This window comes from Tursiops truncatus, chromosome 12 (genome assembly GCF_011762595.2).
Source record: "Tursiops truncatus isolate mTurTru1 chromosome 12, mTurTru1.mat.Y, whole genome shotgun sequence".
NCBI classification, from domain to species: Eukaryota; Metazoa; Chordata; class Mammalia; order Artiodactyla; family Delphinidae; genus Tursiops; species Tursiops truncatus.
In genome coordinates, this window is record NC_047045.1 from 53,109,587 (window position 1) to 53,128,563 (window position 18,977).

The window sequence follows — 18,977 nt, forward strand, 5'->3', positions numbered from 1 at the left end:
TGATAGTGTGTGTTTATGACAGCTCATAATAATACTAAAGACATTTCAGGTGCTTTCGTAAGACACACCCTAGAATAACCTCATGATAAAATGAAGGAGAAGCTTGTTCTTCTAGTACAGCAGAAATTTTGTTAGTAAGGACAGTGCCTCAGATCAAATAGCCTGGTTCTTTAGCTGGACCTGTCTGTGGCCCTGATCCAGAGCCACCTCGTTTATTTCAGATTGGCCACACCTGCCAGAGTGCATGGACCAAAGTCAACCTAAACAGAGAATATCTGAGCTCCACGTTTTCTTAGGGCCTGGAATCCTGGATTATGACTTGTTCCTGTCAATTGTGTTGACTAAAGTTATATTCTGCAGACTGTCATCAGCTAACTGATTCTAAGCTGAAATTTAACTCCTTCACTGTTATCGTCCAAGTTTAAGTTCATACACAACCTCTGTAACAGACCAACTTTTATAAAATGACTTGATTTTTCTCAGTTCTGGGATTACTGGGATATATATATATACACACACACACACGTACATACATCTGTGTTTTTTGTGTGCCTGCATGCTGTATTTTCTAAACTTTCAACAGTGAGCAAGTATTATGTTTATAATCAAGAAACAGTAAGCCTTGGTTCTCAATGGATGCCCCCATGAATATAAAAACCCAGTGTTTTCACACATTCTTGTCTCATTTGGCCACATTAATGACCCTCCAGTGTGTCTCATTCCTAAGACTTTTTGAGCCTGACTTCTGAAAATAACACCAGACTCCTTGTTACTTTTTCACGTTACCAGGATTGATGTTTTCATCCTTTAGGATGCATTAGCCTCCATGCTTCCTGTCTCTTACTTCTGGATTCCTCAGGGGTGGAGAAGCGCCATGTCTTGCCAAAGGTAGCAGTGTAACCTCCAGGGGCACTGGGCACAGCTGTTTGCCTCAGGCCCAGCAAAAAGCAAAGGAGGGGATCTTTGCTATTTTTCCTCTTCACATTTCCATTTCTTCTCCCTCCATCTAGGCCACCTCTGCTTTCTGCTCATTCTTCTCTTAAATCCACTTTCTCTGCCCTTTCACACCGTACGTGCGCGCGCACACACACACACACACACCACAAATTAGGTTCTTTCAGATCACACATGCATTCAGATTACTGTAAATGCTAGGGTTTAATTGCATCAAGGACATCTCAGCAGTCCCACGGCTGGCCCTATGAAGAACTGAGACATCGTGCAGACAGCTCAGCTTCTCCGCCTCAATTCTCCACAGATATTCCTCTGGGGCCCCTGGTCATAAGCAACCCCTCTCTGTTTGAGGGAACATCCTACTGGGTCTGTTAGCCACTTGGGTAACAGGACACCTCACAGGTCAGCCTATTAGACTGCTTTTGATTCAGGCAGTCAGTTGTGGCCGTGATCCAAAGCAAGAGCTTCGTGTAGGAGGACTTCTTACGTCTGATTGCTTTGCTTAGAGGGGTCTTGGGGTGTTCCAGGCACCCGCTCTCCTCTTCTGTACACTCCTCTCCCTTGTGTCCTCAGATTCTCCTACTGTTTGCTGACTGTGCTGGATCCCCGCCCCACTGCTTTACCCTGCACTGTTTTGTGGTCTGTATTCTCATGAGGGCGCCCTTAGACTTCAAGCGAGCCTGTAACCCCATTCAGCCACACAGCCAGCACGTTGCTGTGCTTACCAAGTGCTGGCAGAAGGAAGACCTGTCCTTGTGGGGAGAGACATAAAATAAGCCAGTATTGTCCAAGGGGTTACATCTTAGCTGAGGTCTGCATCTTAAAAGAGTAATCTGTCGTTAACACAGTTCAGTCTCGAGTTTGTTATTATGTTCACGCAATATGTGTGTTTTTAAAAGTTCCTTCAGTGCGGGGCCAATATCACTTCTGATCTGGTGCAGTAGTTTGTGCACAGAAGGTGTGCAATTAAGATTTATAAATAGCTTGAATCATAGCACCAACAAACATTTATATTTGTGAATACTGGAAGAAGAATATATTTTTTTTTACAAATCTTGTCAATATATAAAGAAATATTATTTTGTTTCAGATATTTGTTCTCATTAGTCTTATTACCAGCTGCTCCTAACATCTTTCCTGAGGTTTTTATGCATCTATTCTGTGGGTTGTTTTTTCCATTCTCCCTTTTTAGATAAACTTGCTCAATATTTCTGTGCTACTGACATCCCACTCCCACTTTCATTTCGCTAAGCTGCATTTGATGCTCAGTATTCTATAATGTGGCTTGCCTTTTGAAAAGGATGAAGTGTTAGCATTAGAACCATAAATTTATGATTATATAACAATCAAGTACTGCCAATGTCCCCTAGATAAAATGACTCAAGAAAAATGGGCATTAATAGTAGGAAAAATACCAGACAGCATCATCAAGTAGACAATGGCTGTTGCTCAGTGTGTCATTCCCCAAGAAAAGCACACAGTGCCCTCAAGCCACCCATCTCTTAGCCTTTCCAAAGAAGTGCCCTAAGCTCTTCCTTCCTCTCTCAGTTTTTTTCCTTCAAGACTTTCATTTTTTCTGGACTGAGCTGGTGAACAACTAAATCTTCACAACCAATACTGTCTTATTGTAACACCCCTCTGTGTTAATCAGGGTTCTGCAGAGAAGCAGAACCAATAGGATATATATATGTATATAGAAATAGATTTATTATAAGGACTTAGCTGATTGTGTAGCTCCAGTCTGAAGGCCTAGGAAGAGCCAATGTTACAGTTTGAATCTGAAGGCAGGAAAAAACAAAAAAACAAACAACAACAACAACAAGACAAAACAGTGGCCCATCTCAAAAGCAGACAGGCAGATAGAGTTCCCTTTTACTCAAGGGAGGATCAGCCTTTTTGTTCTATCTAGGTCTTCAACTGATTAGATGAGGCCCACCCACTTTGGGAGAGCAATCTGCTTTACTCAGTGTGCCAATTCAAATGTTAATCTCATGCAGACTGACCCTCACAGACACACCCAGAATAATGTTTGACCAAATGTCTGGGCACCCCATGGCCTGTCACACCCTCCCAGATACTATTTGCGTTTTAATTTTAATTCTTCCATATTTTTAGCCAAGGCAGGAGTAACCAGGAGAAGTGGCAGGACTTGAAGCAGTGTGTACAAGAGACCACATGCTCTTACTCCTAAACATCATACTGATACTTAATAGTTTATAAAAGTATTTCTTTTTCTGGATTTAAGTTAGATATTTTATGTAATATAGCAGATTAAATAGAAAAGTAAGTTTTCAATCTTCTAATATAAATTTCATATTGAAGCTAACTCATTACTAAATTTATAATTTTTTTCATTGAAATAAATTGGCATAACATAAAATTAACTATTTTAAATTGAACCATTCAATGACATTTAGAAACTTACAGTGTTGTGTAACTACCATCTCTGTCCAGCCCCAAAACATTTTAATCGTCCCAAAAGGGAACCCCATACCCAGTAAGCAGTTGCTTCCCATTTCTCTTTCTTCTCTGCAGCCATCAGCCTGCATTCTGTCTCTGTGGATTTAGCTAGGTATTTCATGTAAATGGAATCATACAATATGTGACCTTTTGAGGCTGGCTTTATTTCACTTAGCCTAGTGTTTTTGAGGTTCACCTGTGTTGTAGCTTATATCAGTACTTCATTCATTTTTACCACTGAATAATATTCCATTTTATGTATACACTGCAATTTGTTTATCCATTCGTCCTTTGATGAATATTTGGGTTGTTTTCATCTTTTGGCTATTGTGAGTAGTGCTGTTTTGAGCATGCATATACGTGTATTTATTTGAGTACCTGTTCTCAATTCTTTGGAGAATATGCCTAGGAGCAGGAATGCTGTGTCATATGGTAACTCCATGTTTAACTTTTTGAGAAACTGAGAGACTGTTTTCCACAGTGGCTGAACCATTTTTCATTCCCACCAGCAATGAACAAGGGTTTCAATTTCTCCACATCCTCACCAACACTTTCATTCCTATTCATTCATATCTGAGTAATCAAGTTGAAATATCTAACCTTGTGCATAAATATTTATCCTATAAGAAGATCTTCTGGGCTTCCCTGGTGGCGCGGTGGTTGGAAGTCCGCCTGCCGATGCAGGGGACGCAGGTTCGTGCCCTGGTCCGGGAAGATCCCACATGCCGCGGAGCGGCTGGGCCCGTGAGCCATGGCCGCTGAGCCTGCGCGTCCGGAGCCTGTGCTCTGCAATGGGAGAGGCCACAACGGTGAGAGGCCTGCGTACCACAAAAAAAAAAAAAAAAAAAGAGGATCTTCTAAGGGGTCAAGAAACCAAAGAACCAGACTATCAGTTTCTAGTGAAGATATGATTAATTTAAAATTAAAGGGGAAAGGATATCTTAAATACTTTAATTGATGATTTACCTGCTCTCCAGCTCATTCCAAAACGAATTTGATATGGCTGCAGAGGTACTTACAATGTAGAATTTGCATACTACCTGCATCAGAATATCTAGGGGTGCTTGTTAAAAAATATATGTAGGCTGGCCTCACCAAATTTGAGATATCAGAATCTTAGGGCATTAAAAGGGACCTACTTCTGGAATGTGCATTTTAAATGTGCTCTCTGAGTGACTTTTATATAAACTGAAATTGAGAACCACTGGTGTAACTAGGCCAAAAATTCTCATTAGTCAAATAAGTGAATGAATCTTACCAGGATTGTCATTTAAACCATTTGTGATTAAAGGCCCTTCTGCTGTGTCAGGACTCTCTGCTCTGCTGAGAGAGATGAGATTGGCCATTTCCAGGCTGGCATGTTAATGTAATTTAAGATTATCTGTTTTTTCACCTTCTGGGTTTTGCTTCATAGATATTTTGGCATATATTTAGATCACTGATAAATAAATGAAAGCTTTAAGAAGTGTGAGCCTTACATTTTATTGAAATGGTGAGACTTTCATTATAGAACCTGACAATAGACCCAACAGAGTAACTGAGTTCATGTTTCCATCATTAGAAGTTTTTTCTCTACAAATGCCTTTTAACGTATGCTTCGATTTTTAAATTATTAGGTGTGGAATTTTATCTTTCTTTAGGATGTTGTTTGGTAAATTGGTCACTTCAATGTTTCTAGCACTTTTGGGGATCGTGGATTTCATTAGAAAATTGTGAATACTTTACCCACTCCTCCCACCCCCAAATAACTAATGAATATCTTACTGTCCCCCATAGTTTTGAATAAATTTCTGGGGTTCCATAGATATAAGGTTGAGAATACCAAGATGTTTAAACCTCTTTCTTCTTCTCTACATCTTTAATTTCTTTTTGCAAGTTAAAAAACTTCCCATTAATTTTGTTACAAGTTGGAAACTACAGTAATACCTTATATATGTACAAAACCAGATTCCTAGTCATTTCAGTCACCCAAACTGAAAGAAAGCCAAAAAGGTCTTTCTAATACAGAATAAAAGGCTGAAATGAAGCCCACGTATTTTCTATGGTAAGAGAGATAGAGATACAACCTTGAGAAATCTTAGGCAGCAAACTAAATGCAGAAGAACACACTGACAAAGATGAAAAAGTGGAATATAACATGAGAGCAAAAGGATAGAAGGGTTTGACTTTAAAATGACAGTGTCTGGGCCTCCCTGGTGGCGCAGTGGTTGAGAGTCCACCTGCCGATGCAGGGGACACGGGTTCATGTCCCGGTCCGGGAAGATCCCACATGCCGCGGAGCGGCTGGGCCCGTGAGCCATGGCCGCTGGACCTGCGCGTCCGGAGCCTGTGCTCCGCAACGGGAGAGGCCACAACAGTGAGAGGCCCGCGTACTGCCAAAAATAAATAAAATAAATGACAGTGTGTTCTCATTTAATGGAAAGACTAAAAACATGATCCCCTTTGCTGGTCCCTAGGTACACTCCTTATGCAGTAATGAGCATATGTCTGCATACTGAAGACTCTTGCTCATCAAGAAAAGACAGGGTGCTATTGATTATAACATGTTTATGGAAGGTGAAATTCATTTCAGAAAGATTTCCATGAACATAAAAGAAATGTTCCATAACCATAAAAAAAATGGATAATGTTAGATTACTAGGACATTTTGCTGATATTAAAAGCTCCAAGATATTGTTCTTTTCTACTAGATTATTTAAGATGCTTGATTCAGTATTTCTGCCTGTTTTGCTTAAGTGATTTTTTGTGAATACGAAGGTTTACAATGCTATTTTTGTCTGTTCACCATTGCGGTAAAATCTTCCTTGCTCTAATAAAAAGGACTAATTTTTGCAAAGGTAACTGTCATTGTTGAGATGTGTTTTTTAGCAGCTACGTCTCTGGTGACCCAAGGAACACATTTGCAAGATGACTGACAGGGTTAGTGATGCTCCTTGTGGTCAGAAGTAGAGTGACACTTAGAATGTAAATGAGACCCAGATGTCCATTAAAAAAAATAATAATCTCATAAAGTGTCAGGCACTTTTTTTTTTTACCTCTGTGCGTGTGGGATACTAAGGGAGTACTATTGATTCTCTTCTGGCTTCACAAAGAAAGTCACAAATATTTATACTTTTCAGAAAACAAAGATGTAAATTTAAGCAATATTACCAGGGCAATATGTTAGAGTGTGACAATGGAATAAAGTATGATACCTGGAATCAGAGACTTTGAGGAGGTTCAAAATTATTTTCACAAAATATAGCAATGCTCTCTAAAATCTGGGTATTTTACAGAACTCCTTTATTAGAAATTAGATTTGCAAGAGCAGTTTTTTCATGACTTATTTATTTTATAACAGGAAGTTTATACCTTTTGATCCCCTTCACCCATTTCATCCACCCCCCTCCCTTGCCACTGGCAACCACCAATCTATTCTCTTTATCTGTGGGGTTGGTGGTTTTTTTGAGATTCCACATATAAGATCATACAGTCATATGGTATTTGTCTTTCTCTGTCTGACTTCTTTTACTTAGCATATTGCCCTCAAGGTCCATCCATGTTTTAAATGGCAAGATTTCCTTCGTTTTAAAATGGCTGAATAATATTTCTGTATGTGTATGTGTGTGTGTGTGTGTGTGTGTGTGTGTGTGTGTATGTAAAATATCTTCTTTATCCATTTATCTATCAATGGACACTTAGGTTATTTCCATATCTTAGCTATTGTTAATAATGCTGCAATGAACATGGGGGGGGTACATGTATCTTTTCTGAGCTAGTGTTTTTATTTTCTTTGGATAAATCCTCAGAAGTGGAATTGCTGGATCATATGAGAATTCTATTTTCAATTTTTCCAAGAATCTCCATAATGTTTTCCATAGTGTACAAGAGCAATTTTATGATGCTGGAGAGATTTACTGTTCTGCTAACACAGGGGAAACAGGAGATACATCAGTACAAAGACTTCTACATGAATGTTAATAGTAGCTTTAGTTGCATTAGCCAAACCCAAATATCCTTCAGTAGTTGAATAGAAAACAAACTGTGGTATATCCATACAATGGAGTACTACTCTGCAGAAAAAAGGAAAAGCCATTGATGATGCAGCAACATGGATGAATCAAATGATTTCAAATTATTATATTGAGTGAACAAAGTCAGGCAAGAATGAGTTTATACTGTGTAGTTCAATTTATATTAAATTCCAGAAAATACAAAGTAAACTCCAGTGAAAGATCAGTGACTGCCTGGGTGAGGGAAGAGAAAAGGGAGGGAGGAATTACAAAGAAGAACTAGAAAACTTTTGGAGGAGATGATTTCTTTACTATGTTGATTAAGGCGATGACTTCAAAGGAGTATACATATATCAAAACTTACAGATTGGACACTTTATGTGTGTACAGTGTATTGTATGTTAATTACATGTCAGTTAAGATTGTTAAAAAGAAAAATTAACACAAATCACTCCCTTGCATACCTCCTCTCCTCCCTTGTTCATTCTCTCCTGAGGCACCACCTTGGCAAACCACAACATATGCTAGGTGTGGTTGGCAAAAAATAAACAACACTGACTAATAACACTTAAAAGAACTTGTTAGGCATAGACTACAAAAACAGTCTTTTGTTCAAAAATTATATCTATGTATAATTTTAGAAAAACGTTTGGATGATTAGAAACCAAAAAAATTAAGCAGTGGCTGTTTCCTAGTAGATTACACAGGATTTTTATTTTCTTTACATTTTGCTGTATGAGTGAATTTTTTTTTTTTTGCGGTACGTGGGCTTCTCACTGTTGTGGCCTCTCCCGTTGCGGAGCACAGGCTCTGGACGCACAGGCCCAGTGGCCATGGCTCACGGGCCCAACCGCCCCGTGGCTTGTGGGATCTTCCCGGACCGGGGCACGAACCCGTGTCCCCTGCATCGGCAGGCGGACTCTAAACCACTGCGCCACCAGGGAAGCCCCTGTATGAGTGAATTTTTTACAAGGAGTAGTGATTTCTTTTAGAATTATTAAAGCTAAAAAAATCTACTTTCATTTTTAAATATTAGACGGTCTTCTCTACAGGATGTGTTTGCTAAGGCCATGCACTGGGCTATGTAAACAAGAGGGCGCAGAGGCTGCTTTGGAGCACCGAGGGCACCCGTGTGTGTTTCAGCTGGTCTGACCTCTTTCCCCACCATTTTCCCTCCTACCTGTAGCTAGAAGACGAAATTACAACATTACGACAAGTTTTATCAGCGAAAGAAAGGCGTCTGGTTGAGATAAAACAAAAACTCGGCATGAACTTGATGAATGAATTAAAACAGAACTTCAGCAGAAGCTGGCATGACGTGCAGACTACTACTGCGTGAGTATACGTTTTTCTTAAAAAAAAATCACTCAGCCTGCTGTCTTGCCTCTTCAGGTCTTTTTCCCATGAGGCTGATTTCATACTGGTGGCTAGGGAAAAATATTTTCTCCAGAAGTAAAATAAGGAAATACGAATAATCATTAATATGATGCAGACTCTATAAAGTAGCTTCATGAAATGAAACTTTGTTCACCAACACTCTGTTTTCACTTAGACTACTTTTATGGAGTTGTACAGTTTAAAGTTCTTTCTCTTCATTATATATATATTTTTTAACATTTGTTAAATATATACTTTTTCCTTATGTTTTCTCATAAAATTCTAAATCTTCAGAATACTTGGCATTCACTGCATATTTTGAGTTACTATCAAAAATGGTTGACAGCTTTAAAAACTGTACAGACTTTTTGTCCATTTACATGAAAAGAAAAGCTTGTACCTCTCATGTTTGGGGGTGTGCTTTTATCCCCACTACTCTAGGGAATGTTAGAACTGAGTTAAGGCCACATGAAATAATAGAATATATTGGTTTCTGCCCCCGGTTTCTGGCACAGAGCTCCCAAAATCCTTATAATTTCCTACACCAGGAGCATCTTTTGTTCTAGCATTTGCATTTTGACCCTGGTTCCTGACACAGAGTTCCTAGATCCCTGGGAATTTCCTGGGTGATAGCAGTATCCTGGGTTCTAATGAGGTGACTCTTGGTGGGCTCCTGGATGAGGGCTGGTCACCAGAAAGACCAAGCCATGATTAGAAGCTTGGAACTGTCAGTCCCACACCCCCGTTCTCTGGAGAGGGAAAAGGAGCTGGAAGTGATCTATCATGCCTACATGATGAAGCCTCCATAGAAATCTCAAAAATATGGGGTTTGGAGAGCTTTAGGGTTGCTGAACACATGGAGGTGCCGGGAGGGTGGCGTGCCAGGAGAGAGAATGGAAGCTCGGTACCCATCCCCACATGCCTCTTCCATCTGGTTGTACATCTGTATCTTTTATCATATCATTTTTACAATAAATCGGTAACCCCGTAAGAAACCTGTTTTCCTGAGTTCTGTGAGGCACTCTAGCAAATTAATTGAACTCAAGGAGGAGGTTGTGGGAACCTCTGATTTATAGCCCACTGGTCAGAAGCACTGGTGATAATCTGGACTTGCGATTGGCATCTGGAGTGAGGTGAGTGGGGGGCAGTCTTGTGGGGCTGAGCCCTTAACCTGTGGGATCTGACTCGATCTCCAGGTAGATAGTGTCAGAATTGAGTTAAATTGTAGGATGCCCAGCTGGTGTCACGGAATTGCTTGGTGTGTGGAAACGCCCCCATAGCTGATGTCAGAAGTATTGTGAGTCTGCTAGTAATGTGAGAGTAAAGGAGAAACACAGGAGAAGCAAGTTTTTCTTACTTAGACCAACAGAAATGTTTTTCAGCTTTGCCATTATCTTCCTGTCTGATGTTAGGCAAGGTACAGAATAGGTTTGGGCGTTCTACAATCATGCTTTCATGGGGTTACTTTTTAAATTATGTGAAATATTTAACTATTGTGGTACTTCTCTTATGATTTAAAATGTTTTGCTTGCCAGGGGGTCTTGTGCCAAGGCGAAGAAGGTGCCCGCGTCATAATGCGATTGTGCTTCCTTTTGTGTGTTGGGAGCTGGGGGCCGATGGAGAAACCACAGAGGCTTCCTATCCCTTGACCCCAGATTCCACCATCAAGAAATTTTTGTCTTTGTGTTATGCATTTTCTTCCCTAGTATTCCTCCTTGGAAGGTAAAGATATTACATTGCTAGTATCTAAGTGGGAAACAACTTTTCTCTTTGCTGGTACTTTTCTCCCAGGCGTAGAGGGGCCTGGTAGTAAGAAAAGGTACCCATGATAGACAGCAATTATTTCAGTTTGGCTGGGGGCCAACTTTGCCTGCTGGTTACTGAGAACTAAGATCTAAGATCTTAGTGAAGATACCCTTTGCATGAGGAGTTAGATCTAAGAGGAGCCTGACGTCTCCACACTGTGGTTCCCTTAGTGTCCATGTAAAGGGGAATATTCTCTCCAGCTCTAAGAGCCTAGCAATTCTATCTGCATCTGTGCATGTGCACCCCGTGGGCTCATCCAGAAAGGGTAAGGACACAGTCCAGAGTAGGGCAGGGTGGAGCCAGGGAGCCCATCAGTGTCTCTCCAGAGGTTAACCAACCTTCCCCAACCTGATGATTATGGACGAAGATAAGAAACTACACACTGATGTTTATCAATTTAAAAAATATATATCGGGCTTCCCTGGTGGCGCAGTGGTTGAGAGTCCGCCTGCCGATGCAGGGGACACGGGGTCGTGCCCCGGTCCGGGAAGATCCCACATGCCGCGGAGCGGCTGGGCCCGTGAGCCATGGCCACTGGGCCTGCGCGTCCGGAGCCTGTGCTCCACAACAGGAGAGACCACAGCAGTGAGAGGCCCATGTACCACAAAAGAAAAAAAAAAAATTTATATATATATATATATATATATATATATATATATATATATATATATATATATATATATATATATATATCGCCAACACCATATGAACAATCTCTTGAAAATTCAGGATAGCTGGATTTTAGGCACTAAATTAAATGAGCTTATCTGTCAGTAGTTTTGCTTTTTGTCTTTGCACTTTGGTGGCCTACACCAATTAATGGCCCTGATAGGGTGAGGCTGAGCCATCTCTAATTCCCTGGGTCTGGTGGCCTCTGTATTTAATCCCGGGCTTTCTTGTCACTTGATCTGAACTTCCTTCTGGGGTGTCAGAACCAGGCAGGATCTTTCTGCTTGGCCTCCCTGACCACACTGCAAGGATAAGAGAACGCAATGGAGGGAGGGCAATCTGGCTCTTCTGCTGCTGAGAGGAGGGAGGGAGCAGCGAATATCTGAGCAGAGGATGTGGCCAGTTTGTTCTGGGTCTTCCAGGGCAGGCAGTGGCGGGGAGTGAGGGGCATGGGTCATGGTCTCCTGAGACATGGGATTAAAGCAGGCAAGTTCAAGGAAGGCTTGTAGCCTCTGCACACTGGAGAATATATAGTTTCTGGTTTTCCCATGTTTGAAAAAACCAATTGGTTTTATAGTCAGGCAGTACACTTAGTATCAAGCTTTTTGTTGAATGAATAGAACAGAGTTATTCCCTGGGGTTATCGAGTTTAAAGTCGTGGTCAGGAAAACAGAGTTTTGTTTTTGTTTATTTTACAAGTTTTTACAAGTAACCGGTTAAAAGCTAAGTGTGACAGGGTTGTAACGGCAAATCCAGGGTATTGTAGGGGGTGTAAAACAGGGGATGGAACCTTGCCTGGGGTCTCAGGGAAGCTTTTTTGAGTAAGATGTTTAAGCAGAACTCTGGAGGATGATTTGGAGTTTAATCCGGCCACGGGGGGCAGGAGGGACGTCCTGGGGGACGCACAGGCACAGCCTGGTTGAGGCTGGCAGAGAAGGCTCCTTCTCCTAAGGAAAATCCATCCAATTACTTAGGCTTGTTGAGATGGTGGGGAGAAGGGGCCGGGGCTTGTGGCATCTGTTTATAACAGAGTTATTCTTTATCCACAGGCAATAGAAAGCTGTTAGGGGGGGTCCTGACAGTTTGTTAACCCAACAAGTGTTAGTGAGTGTCTGCTATTAGGCATTATTACCCAGGGGCTAATCTAAGCCCTCAGGATACAGGATTCAACAAGATGGACAAAGTTCCTAATCTCTATGAATGTTGCAAGGGAAAAGGGCATGAAACAAGCAGCAAACAAATGAGGATCCGTCGGGACGCTATGATGAAGACAGCATAGGTTGAGGTACTAGAGAGTGACCTGCCTGCCGGAGAGGGTGGAAGCTGCCTTGATGGCTCCCTGACGGGGAAATCCTGTCCTGGGAGGTTTCTTTGAGCTGAGACCTGAATGACAGAAAGATATGATCTTGTGAGGATCTGGGGAAGAGCTTTTAGGCTGAGGAAAATATTGCCACAAGGACACTGAGGCAAGACCTAGCTTTACAGGTTTCAGGAAGCAGAGGAAAGGGCTGTGTCTGGAGTGTAGTGAGAGGAGCTTGAGGTCAGAGCCTCTGGGGCCTCCCAGGCCAAGGGGAGGAGTGAGGATTTTATTCCAAGAGCTTTGGATGCCGTTGGAGAATTTGCAGCAGGAAGTGACTTGTTCTAATTCACCTTTTAAAAAGAACGTTCTGGTTGGTTTGTGTAATATTGATTGTGAAGAGGCAGGAATGGAAACCAGAAAATCATTTATAAGACTGTTGCAGTGGCCCAGGTTGTCGTGATGGAGAGTCATGAGCAGAGAGAGGACAGGATCTGGAGGTCGACCCAGTGGGACTTCCCAGTGGTTTGGATGTGGGGTGTTGAGGGAAATAGAGGGATCAAATGTGACATTAGGTCTCTGACTTGGGCTACTGGGTGAATACTGAGACTGGTTACAGCAGTGGGGATTTAGCATTGTGGTTAAGCTGGTGGGCTGTGGACTCCAACCAATTGCCTGGTTTGAAATCTAGGTCCCCTGCCTCCATGAGATGAGATCGTATTAGTGCCTATCGTAGGTAGTGAGGATTCAATGAGCGCAGAACAGTGTCTGATACTTTGTCGGCCTGTTTACTCTTCTAGGAAACAGGCCTGGTGAGGACACCCAAGAATTCTGCTTTGGCTGTGCGCAGTCTGAGATGTCCAGTAGATAAACGAGTTTATATATTGAGAGGGCAACTCGGAGGAGAAGTCAGGGATGGAAATGGACATTTGAGAGTCATCGACATATTGATGCATTGAAAGCTGCAGACCTAGATGAGATTTGCTCAGAGATTAGTTAATAAATACAGATGATCATGGACTCACTAACCTTTAGGAATGATGCGAACTTTCCTTGGTAAAGAAGAATAAATCTCTTTCTTAAGAGGGAGGCATGAGTCTATCAGCAACATAGTTTCAGGAGAGCATCTTTCTCCCACCATTTTTTCTTGGCTGCTGAGGGAAAGGGAAAAGTCTTAATCATATGTTGGGGGGAGGGGGGCGGACAGAAAAGCAGAATCTATTTTTCCCCTGAATATTTAGATCCCTGCTATTAGTGTCCATGATACCCATTCTAGAACAATATCTGTACCTCATACAATGAAATTTTGATGTGGGGGAATGATGAACTGGGGTAAGGTTAGATTGAATAGAATTAGATTTCAAAGCACCAAAAAGAATTTCAGCTGTCAGAGTATTGCAGGTATCCCAGAGGCAATACTTTGCATACTGATTAAGCAATCATGACCTATTTAGTTTGATTTATAATGAAAAGAAAATCTGTGATATGTTAATGAAAGATCTTGGCATATTTTAGTCTGTGGTAGGATTCAAATTGGAATAGGACCAGATGAGTAGGAATAACTACACCGCAGACTAAAAGTATCTCCTTTATAGAAAGATAACCATACAGTAGTAGGTCGAGAGGCCATCTGTGTCCCTGGGTTTGTCGTTGCTGTTGTTTTTGTCATAGTTTTTTATTTGCCTTGATTTTGGAGAATCTAAGAACACTCACAAAAAATTCCCCCCACCCTCATCCTTTGAAGCTTTTTAATGTTTTTAGGCTTCAAGGAAGCATGGGGGAGGTGGGCGGCTTTGGGGTGAAGAGGTGGGGAGACCACTGGAGGAGAAATTGAATCTCTTCTGGAAATAGAAGGAAAAGGAATTTGTAAGCTTGATGTCGTGGGGGGCTGTTAAAACTGATATGCTTCATTTTAGTGAGTGTTCAGTCTTTGCTAACCGGTGAAATTGCCCACCAATAAACACTGAGTTGTATCATAGAACAAATGGCAGGTCTACAAAGGGGAGAAGGTTGTGGAATGGAATTTAAACCATTCCATCTTTTCAGAAAACTTAATAACTTCATCCTATATACAGAGGAGTAAAACTCTAACATTCAGCATTAAAAAAAAAAGCACAGTGCTTGAAAATTGAAGCTCAATTTATGATTTATTTACTCTTTGCTTTGTGCTTCTAAGACTTCCAGCTTATTATGGTCAGTAAAGATTATTATCTCTTTTTATGAGGAGCCTGTTGTGGCACCATTGGGTTCAGAAGTGCCAGTGAAGATTAAAGACCTAATTTTAAAAGACCACGTAGCGCATCTCTCACATGGTCATTCATTCTTCTTACCTTTCGGCTTTCATCTTATCACACAAGGCAGGAAGTAGGTTCTGCTTTTCTAGATTCAAGTGGTAAATCTATGTTTTGATAGTGTGTTTAGGGAAGCTTTGGAAGAAAAGAAGCCTAAATAGTTTTTGTGTCTTTGGTGAAATGCTGCATATGCAACCGTTCAAGTAATGCTCTCTTTTAAATTCCGTAATAGAAAACAGATTTGGGCTATAAGATATCTTCTTGTAAAAAGACTATTGAATTTAAATTTTTTTCTTCGATCTGTATGTAGAAAAATGCTTTAAGTCAGAACATGTTAGAAGATGACACGCTTTCTCCTTTGACTATTAACACTGACTTTCAAATCTGTAAGACATGAAGAGGAATCTGCATGAAAAGTCAACAGAATGCCTTTTATTTGGCTTGCAGAGAACCTTACCCCACACTACTGAAGAGCACCCTTGTTGGTGTGCTGGCCAAACAGCTCACCTGTTGTAGCAGTTAAATGCTACCCATTCCTTAAAGGCGCGCGCGCACACACACACACACACACACACACACACACACACGCACGAGTGCAATGGAATATTATTCAGCCATGAGAAAGAAAGAAATCCTGCTGTTTGCGACAACATGGATGGACCTTGAGGGCATTATGCTAAGTGAAGTAAGTCAGAGAAGGACAGTTACTGCATGATATTACTTATATGTGGAATCTAAAAAAACATCAAACTCTTGGAAACAGAGTTCAAGGGTGGTTGCTAGAGGTGGGCGTATGGGTGAAATAGGGAGAGGTTGGTAAGAATACACACTTTCAGTTATAAGATGAATAAGGTCTGAGGATCTAATGTATAATATCATGACTATAGTTGGTAACACTGTATTGTATAATTGAAATTGCTAAGAGAGTAGAACTTAAATGTTCTCATCTACACACATACACACACACACACACATATGTATGTGAGGTGATGGATATGTTAATTTACTAGATGGAAAAGAGTCCTTTCACAGTGTATATGTATATCAAATCCAATATCTCACAATTTTGTTTCGTCAGTTATACCTCAGTAAAGCTGGGAAGGGGGAAGCTATCCATTCCAGCCAAACTGAATCTCTGAAAAGTAAAGCCTATTTTTCTGTTGACTTTCATTGGAAAAGAGGAAGATTACTTGTACTCCAAACAAGCAAACAAAATGCATCTTCGATAGGTTAACGCATACAAAGTGCTTAATAAATGTGAGCTGCCATTTGCTTATCACAGTTAAACTTTTGCCAAAGAAAGGTTCAACACTGGACCATATTCGAGCCTTGTTGGGAAGTGCAGGTTCCTCCAAAGCTACTGTTAGCTGGATTGCTTTAGAGCACGCAAGGCAGAATTGCCCTCACTCACCTTAAGGTCGCCGTGGCTCTTCTCCAGAGTTAGAAACTTCGCACTGCCAAGCCCTGACTCTGCACCTGTAGCTGAAGCTGGGGCATCCCAGCCTCCAGAATCCAGAGGAAACTCACGTGACTCTTGCTGTAGTTGATTCAGGCACTGGGGATACAGTGATGATGAAAAAGACGTGGTTCTGCCCTCAGGAAGTTCGGGCGAGTCCCAGAGAGAGGTTTAAAAACCGTAATTGCAGCACATTGGGAGGATGTTTGCAAAGAGCTGTGCAGAGGGGATTATGGGAACCCTGAGGAGAGGCACCCAACACAGACTCCTTGAAGCAAATACTCCCAATTTTCTTGCCTCCCAGTGCACAATTGACAGCAACCTGAGGATATCTTTTTTCTTTTCAATAAATTTATTTATTTATTTATTTATTTATTTATTTATGGCTGCGTTGGGTCTCCATCGTTGCACGCAGGCTTTCTATAGTTGTGGCGAGTGGGGTCTACTCTTCGTTGCGGTGCATGGGCTTCTCATTGCAGTGACTTCTCTTGCTGCGGAGCACGGGCTCTAGGAGCACGGGCTTCAGTAGTTGTGGCACACAGGCTCAGTAGTTGTGGCTTGCAGGCTCTAGGGCGCAGGCCCAGTAGTTGTGGCACATGTGCTTAGTTGCTCTGCGGCGTGTGGGATCTTCCCAGACCAGGGCTCGAGCCCGTGTCCCCTGCATTGTCAGGCAGATTCTTAACCACTGTGCCACCAGGGAAGTCCCTGAGGATATCTTAACACTTGATTTTTATTTAAGGAAAATGTGTTAGTTGTCCGCTCTATCAATTATGGAACTCAGCAATGGTATAATTTATCTTTAGCTTAAAATAAGAGATGCTAGTAATGTAAAATGCTAAATACCACTTCCATTTAAATTATAAGGTTGTCAAGTCAATCAGAATGTTAGTATTTAAATTGTTTTTCATTATTTGAATATTGTTGAACATAATTTTATGTGATAGAGTTGAAAAAACAGTTTTCAGTATTAGTAGTACAAACTATGTACAGAATTTCATGGCACAATAAAGGGAGTAAAATGCAAACACACCGACTTCCTTGGGGGTTATCTGTGGCCTGACAGAAGAGCATTGTTTCAAGACACAGGCTCCTAGCCTCTGGATGAGGATGTATATTACTTATTCAGTTTTAAGATCAAGCCCAGTTAGGATGCACCATAAGGTACAGGGTCTGTGCAGTACACAACTCCAGAGGGACCATTCACTTAGGCTGTAATGTGTGTGGTACTCCTTGGAGCTTTTAAATGCTCTGAGCCTGCTGACCTATTTCTCATGGATTCCCTAGTTATTTTGTTCGTGGAGCTCACTTCCCCATGTATAACCCTCTCTCATTGCCTAACCCCTAGAAATCTCTTGTCCTCAATGATTGGTCTCTAAGTAATGTATATAAGGACTACTAATTGTTTTCAAGAAATGTAGTGGTTAGCCTAGGGGAAGAGGCCTAAAAGTGTGGGTAGAAAATGTGCATCTTAAAATTTCTCGAAATATAGTATTATTATTTCTCTCCACAAACACTGGAGTTGATCTAATTCACCCTTGTCATCTCCTAGGCAACAAGACCCTCTGGTGGAAGGCAGGCACACTGCCTACTCTAACCCTACCTCTGTCATTAAAGTGTCACTCAGCTCTTCTGGGCCTCAGTTTCATCATCTGTAGTCTTAAGGGATCGGGCTCTAGTGCCTTTCAGATTTAACATTTTATAATTCCCAGAAATAAAGAGTTAACAGTCCCTAAAATCTTTAACACTCCATTGAGCTCTCCATACGTTTGAATTTTAACTTTGAAATTTCACATAGATATAGAGATGCATTTTTCATGGTGAGGACTTAAATGTCCCTAATACCTCACTAAAGTAGTCAGATGCCTGTAAACACCTGTCTCACATTTTGATACAGAAGCGTGTTTAAAACATAGTGTGCTAACACTTATTGCTTACTATATGTAGAGTCACCCCTAGGTATCTGCGGGGGTTTTGTCCCAGGACCCATGCAGATACCAAAATCCGTGGATGCTCGAGTCCCTTATATAGAATGGTGTAGTATTTGCATGACCTATATGCATCCTCCCATACACATGAAATCATCTCTAGATTACTTATAATACCTAATGCAGTGTAAATAGTTCTAAATACAGTGTAAATGCTATGGAAATAGTTACCCACTGATGGCAAATTCAAGTTTTGCTTTTTAGAACTTCCTGGAATTTTTTTCCTGAATGTTTTCCATCTGTGGTTGGTTGAATGCACAGATGCAGAACCCACAGACGCGACGGGCTAACTGTACTTCTCCCTGACTAGCTATTTTTAAATGAAGCCATTAAATTTAGAATGTCTCACACACACACACACACACACACACACACACACACACACACAAAGTGTTCAAAAGCCACTTCTTACCTCAAAATTCAAAGCATTCTCAAATATATAAAAGTTAAACTACGTGGAAAGTTTACAGGTAAATTAAATATTTGCTTTAATTGCAAGAAATTCCTGAAAGAAATGCAGGACCAACACAAGAAGGAATTCTCTAACTGGTACCCAGTCCCAACCTCATGCAAAGACCACAGTGTGACAGAGTAATTTTTTACTTTTCCCTTGAGTCACCTTTCAGGCCTTACAGATGCAGTACTGAGTGGATACCCGATTGACTGTCTTCCCTTGGCCTTCCTTGATTC

The 18,977-nt window shown here is 41.2% G+C and overlaps 1 protein-coding gene across 6 annotated transcripts in view; it reads left to right on the forward strand.

The window, feature by feature from the left end:
* The window catches only part of TPD52L1 (TPD52 like 1), a 99,530-nt gene that overhangs the window by 63,935 nt on the left and 16,618 nt on the right, over window positions 1-18,977 (forward strand). For all 6 annotated transcript variants that reach the window (XR_012324817.1, XR_012324818.1, XM_019951931.3 and 3 more), the window contains exon 3: window positions 8,593-8,741. Coding sequence is in view for 4 of the 6 variants with exons in the window: in XM_019951931.3 (XP_019807490.2) it covers window positions 8,593-8,741 (149 nt within the window). In the remaining 2 variants the exon portion in view is untranslated. The remainder of the gene's footprint in view (window positions 1-8,592; window positions 8,742-18,977) is intronic.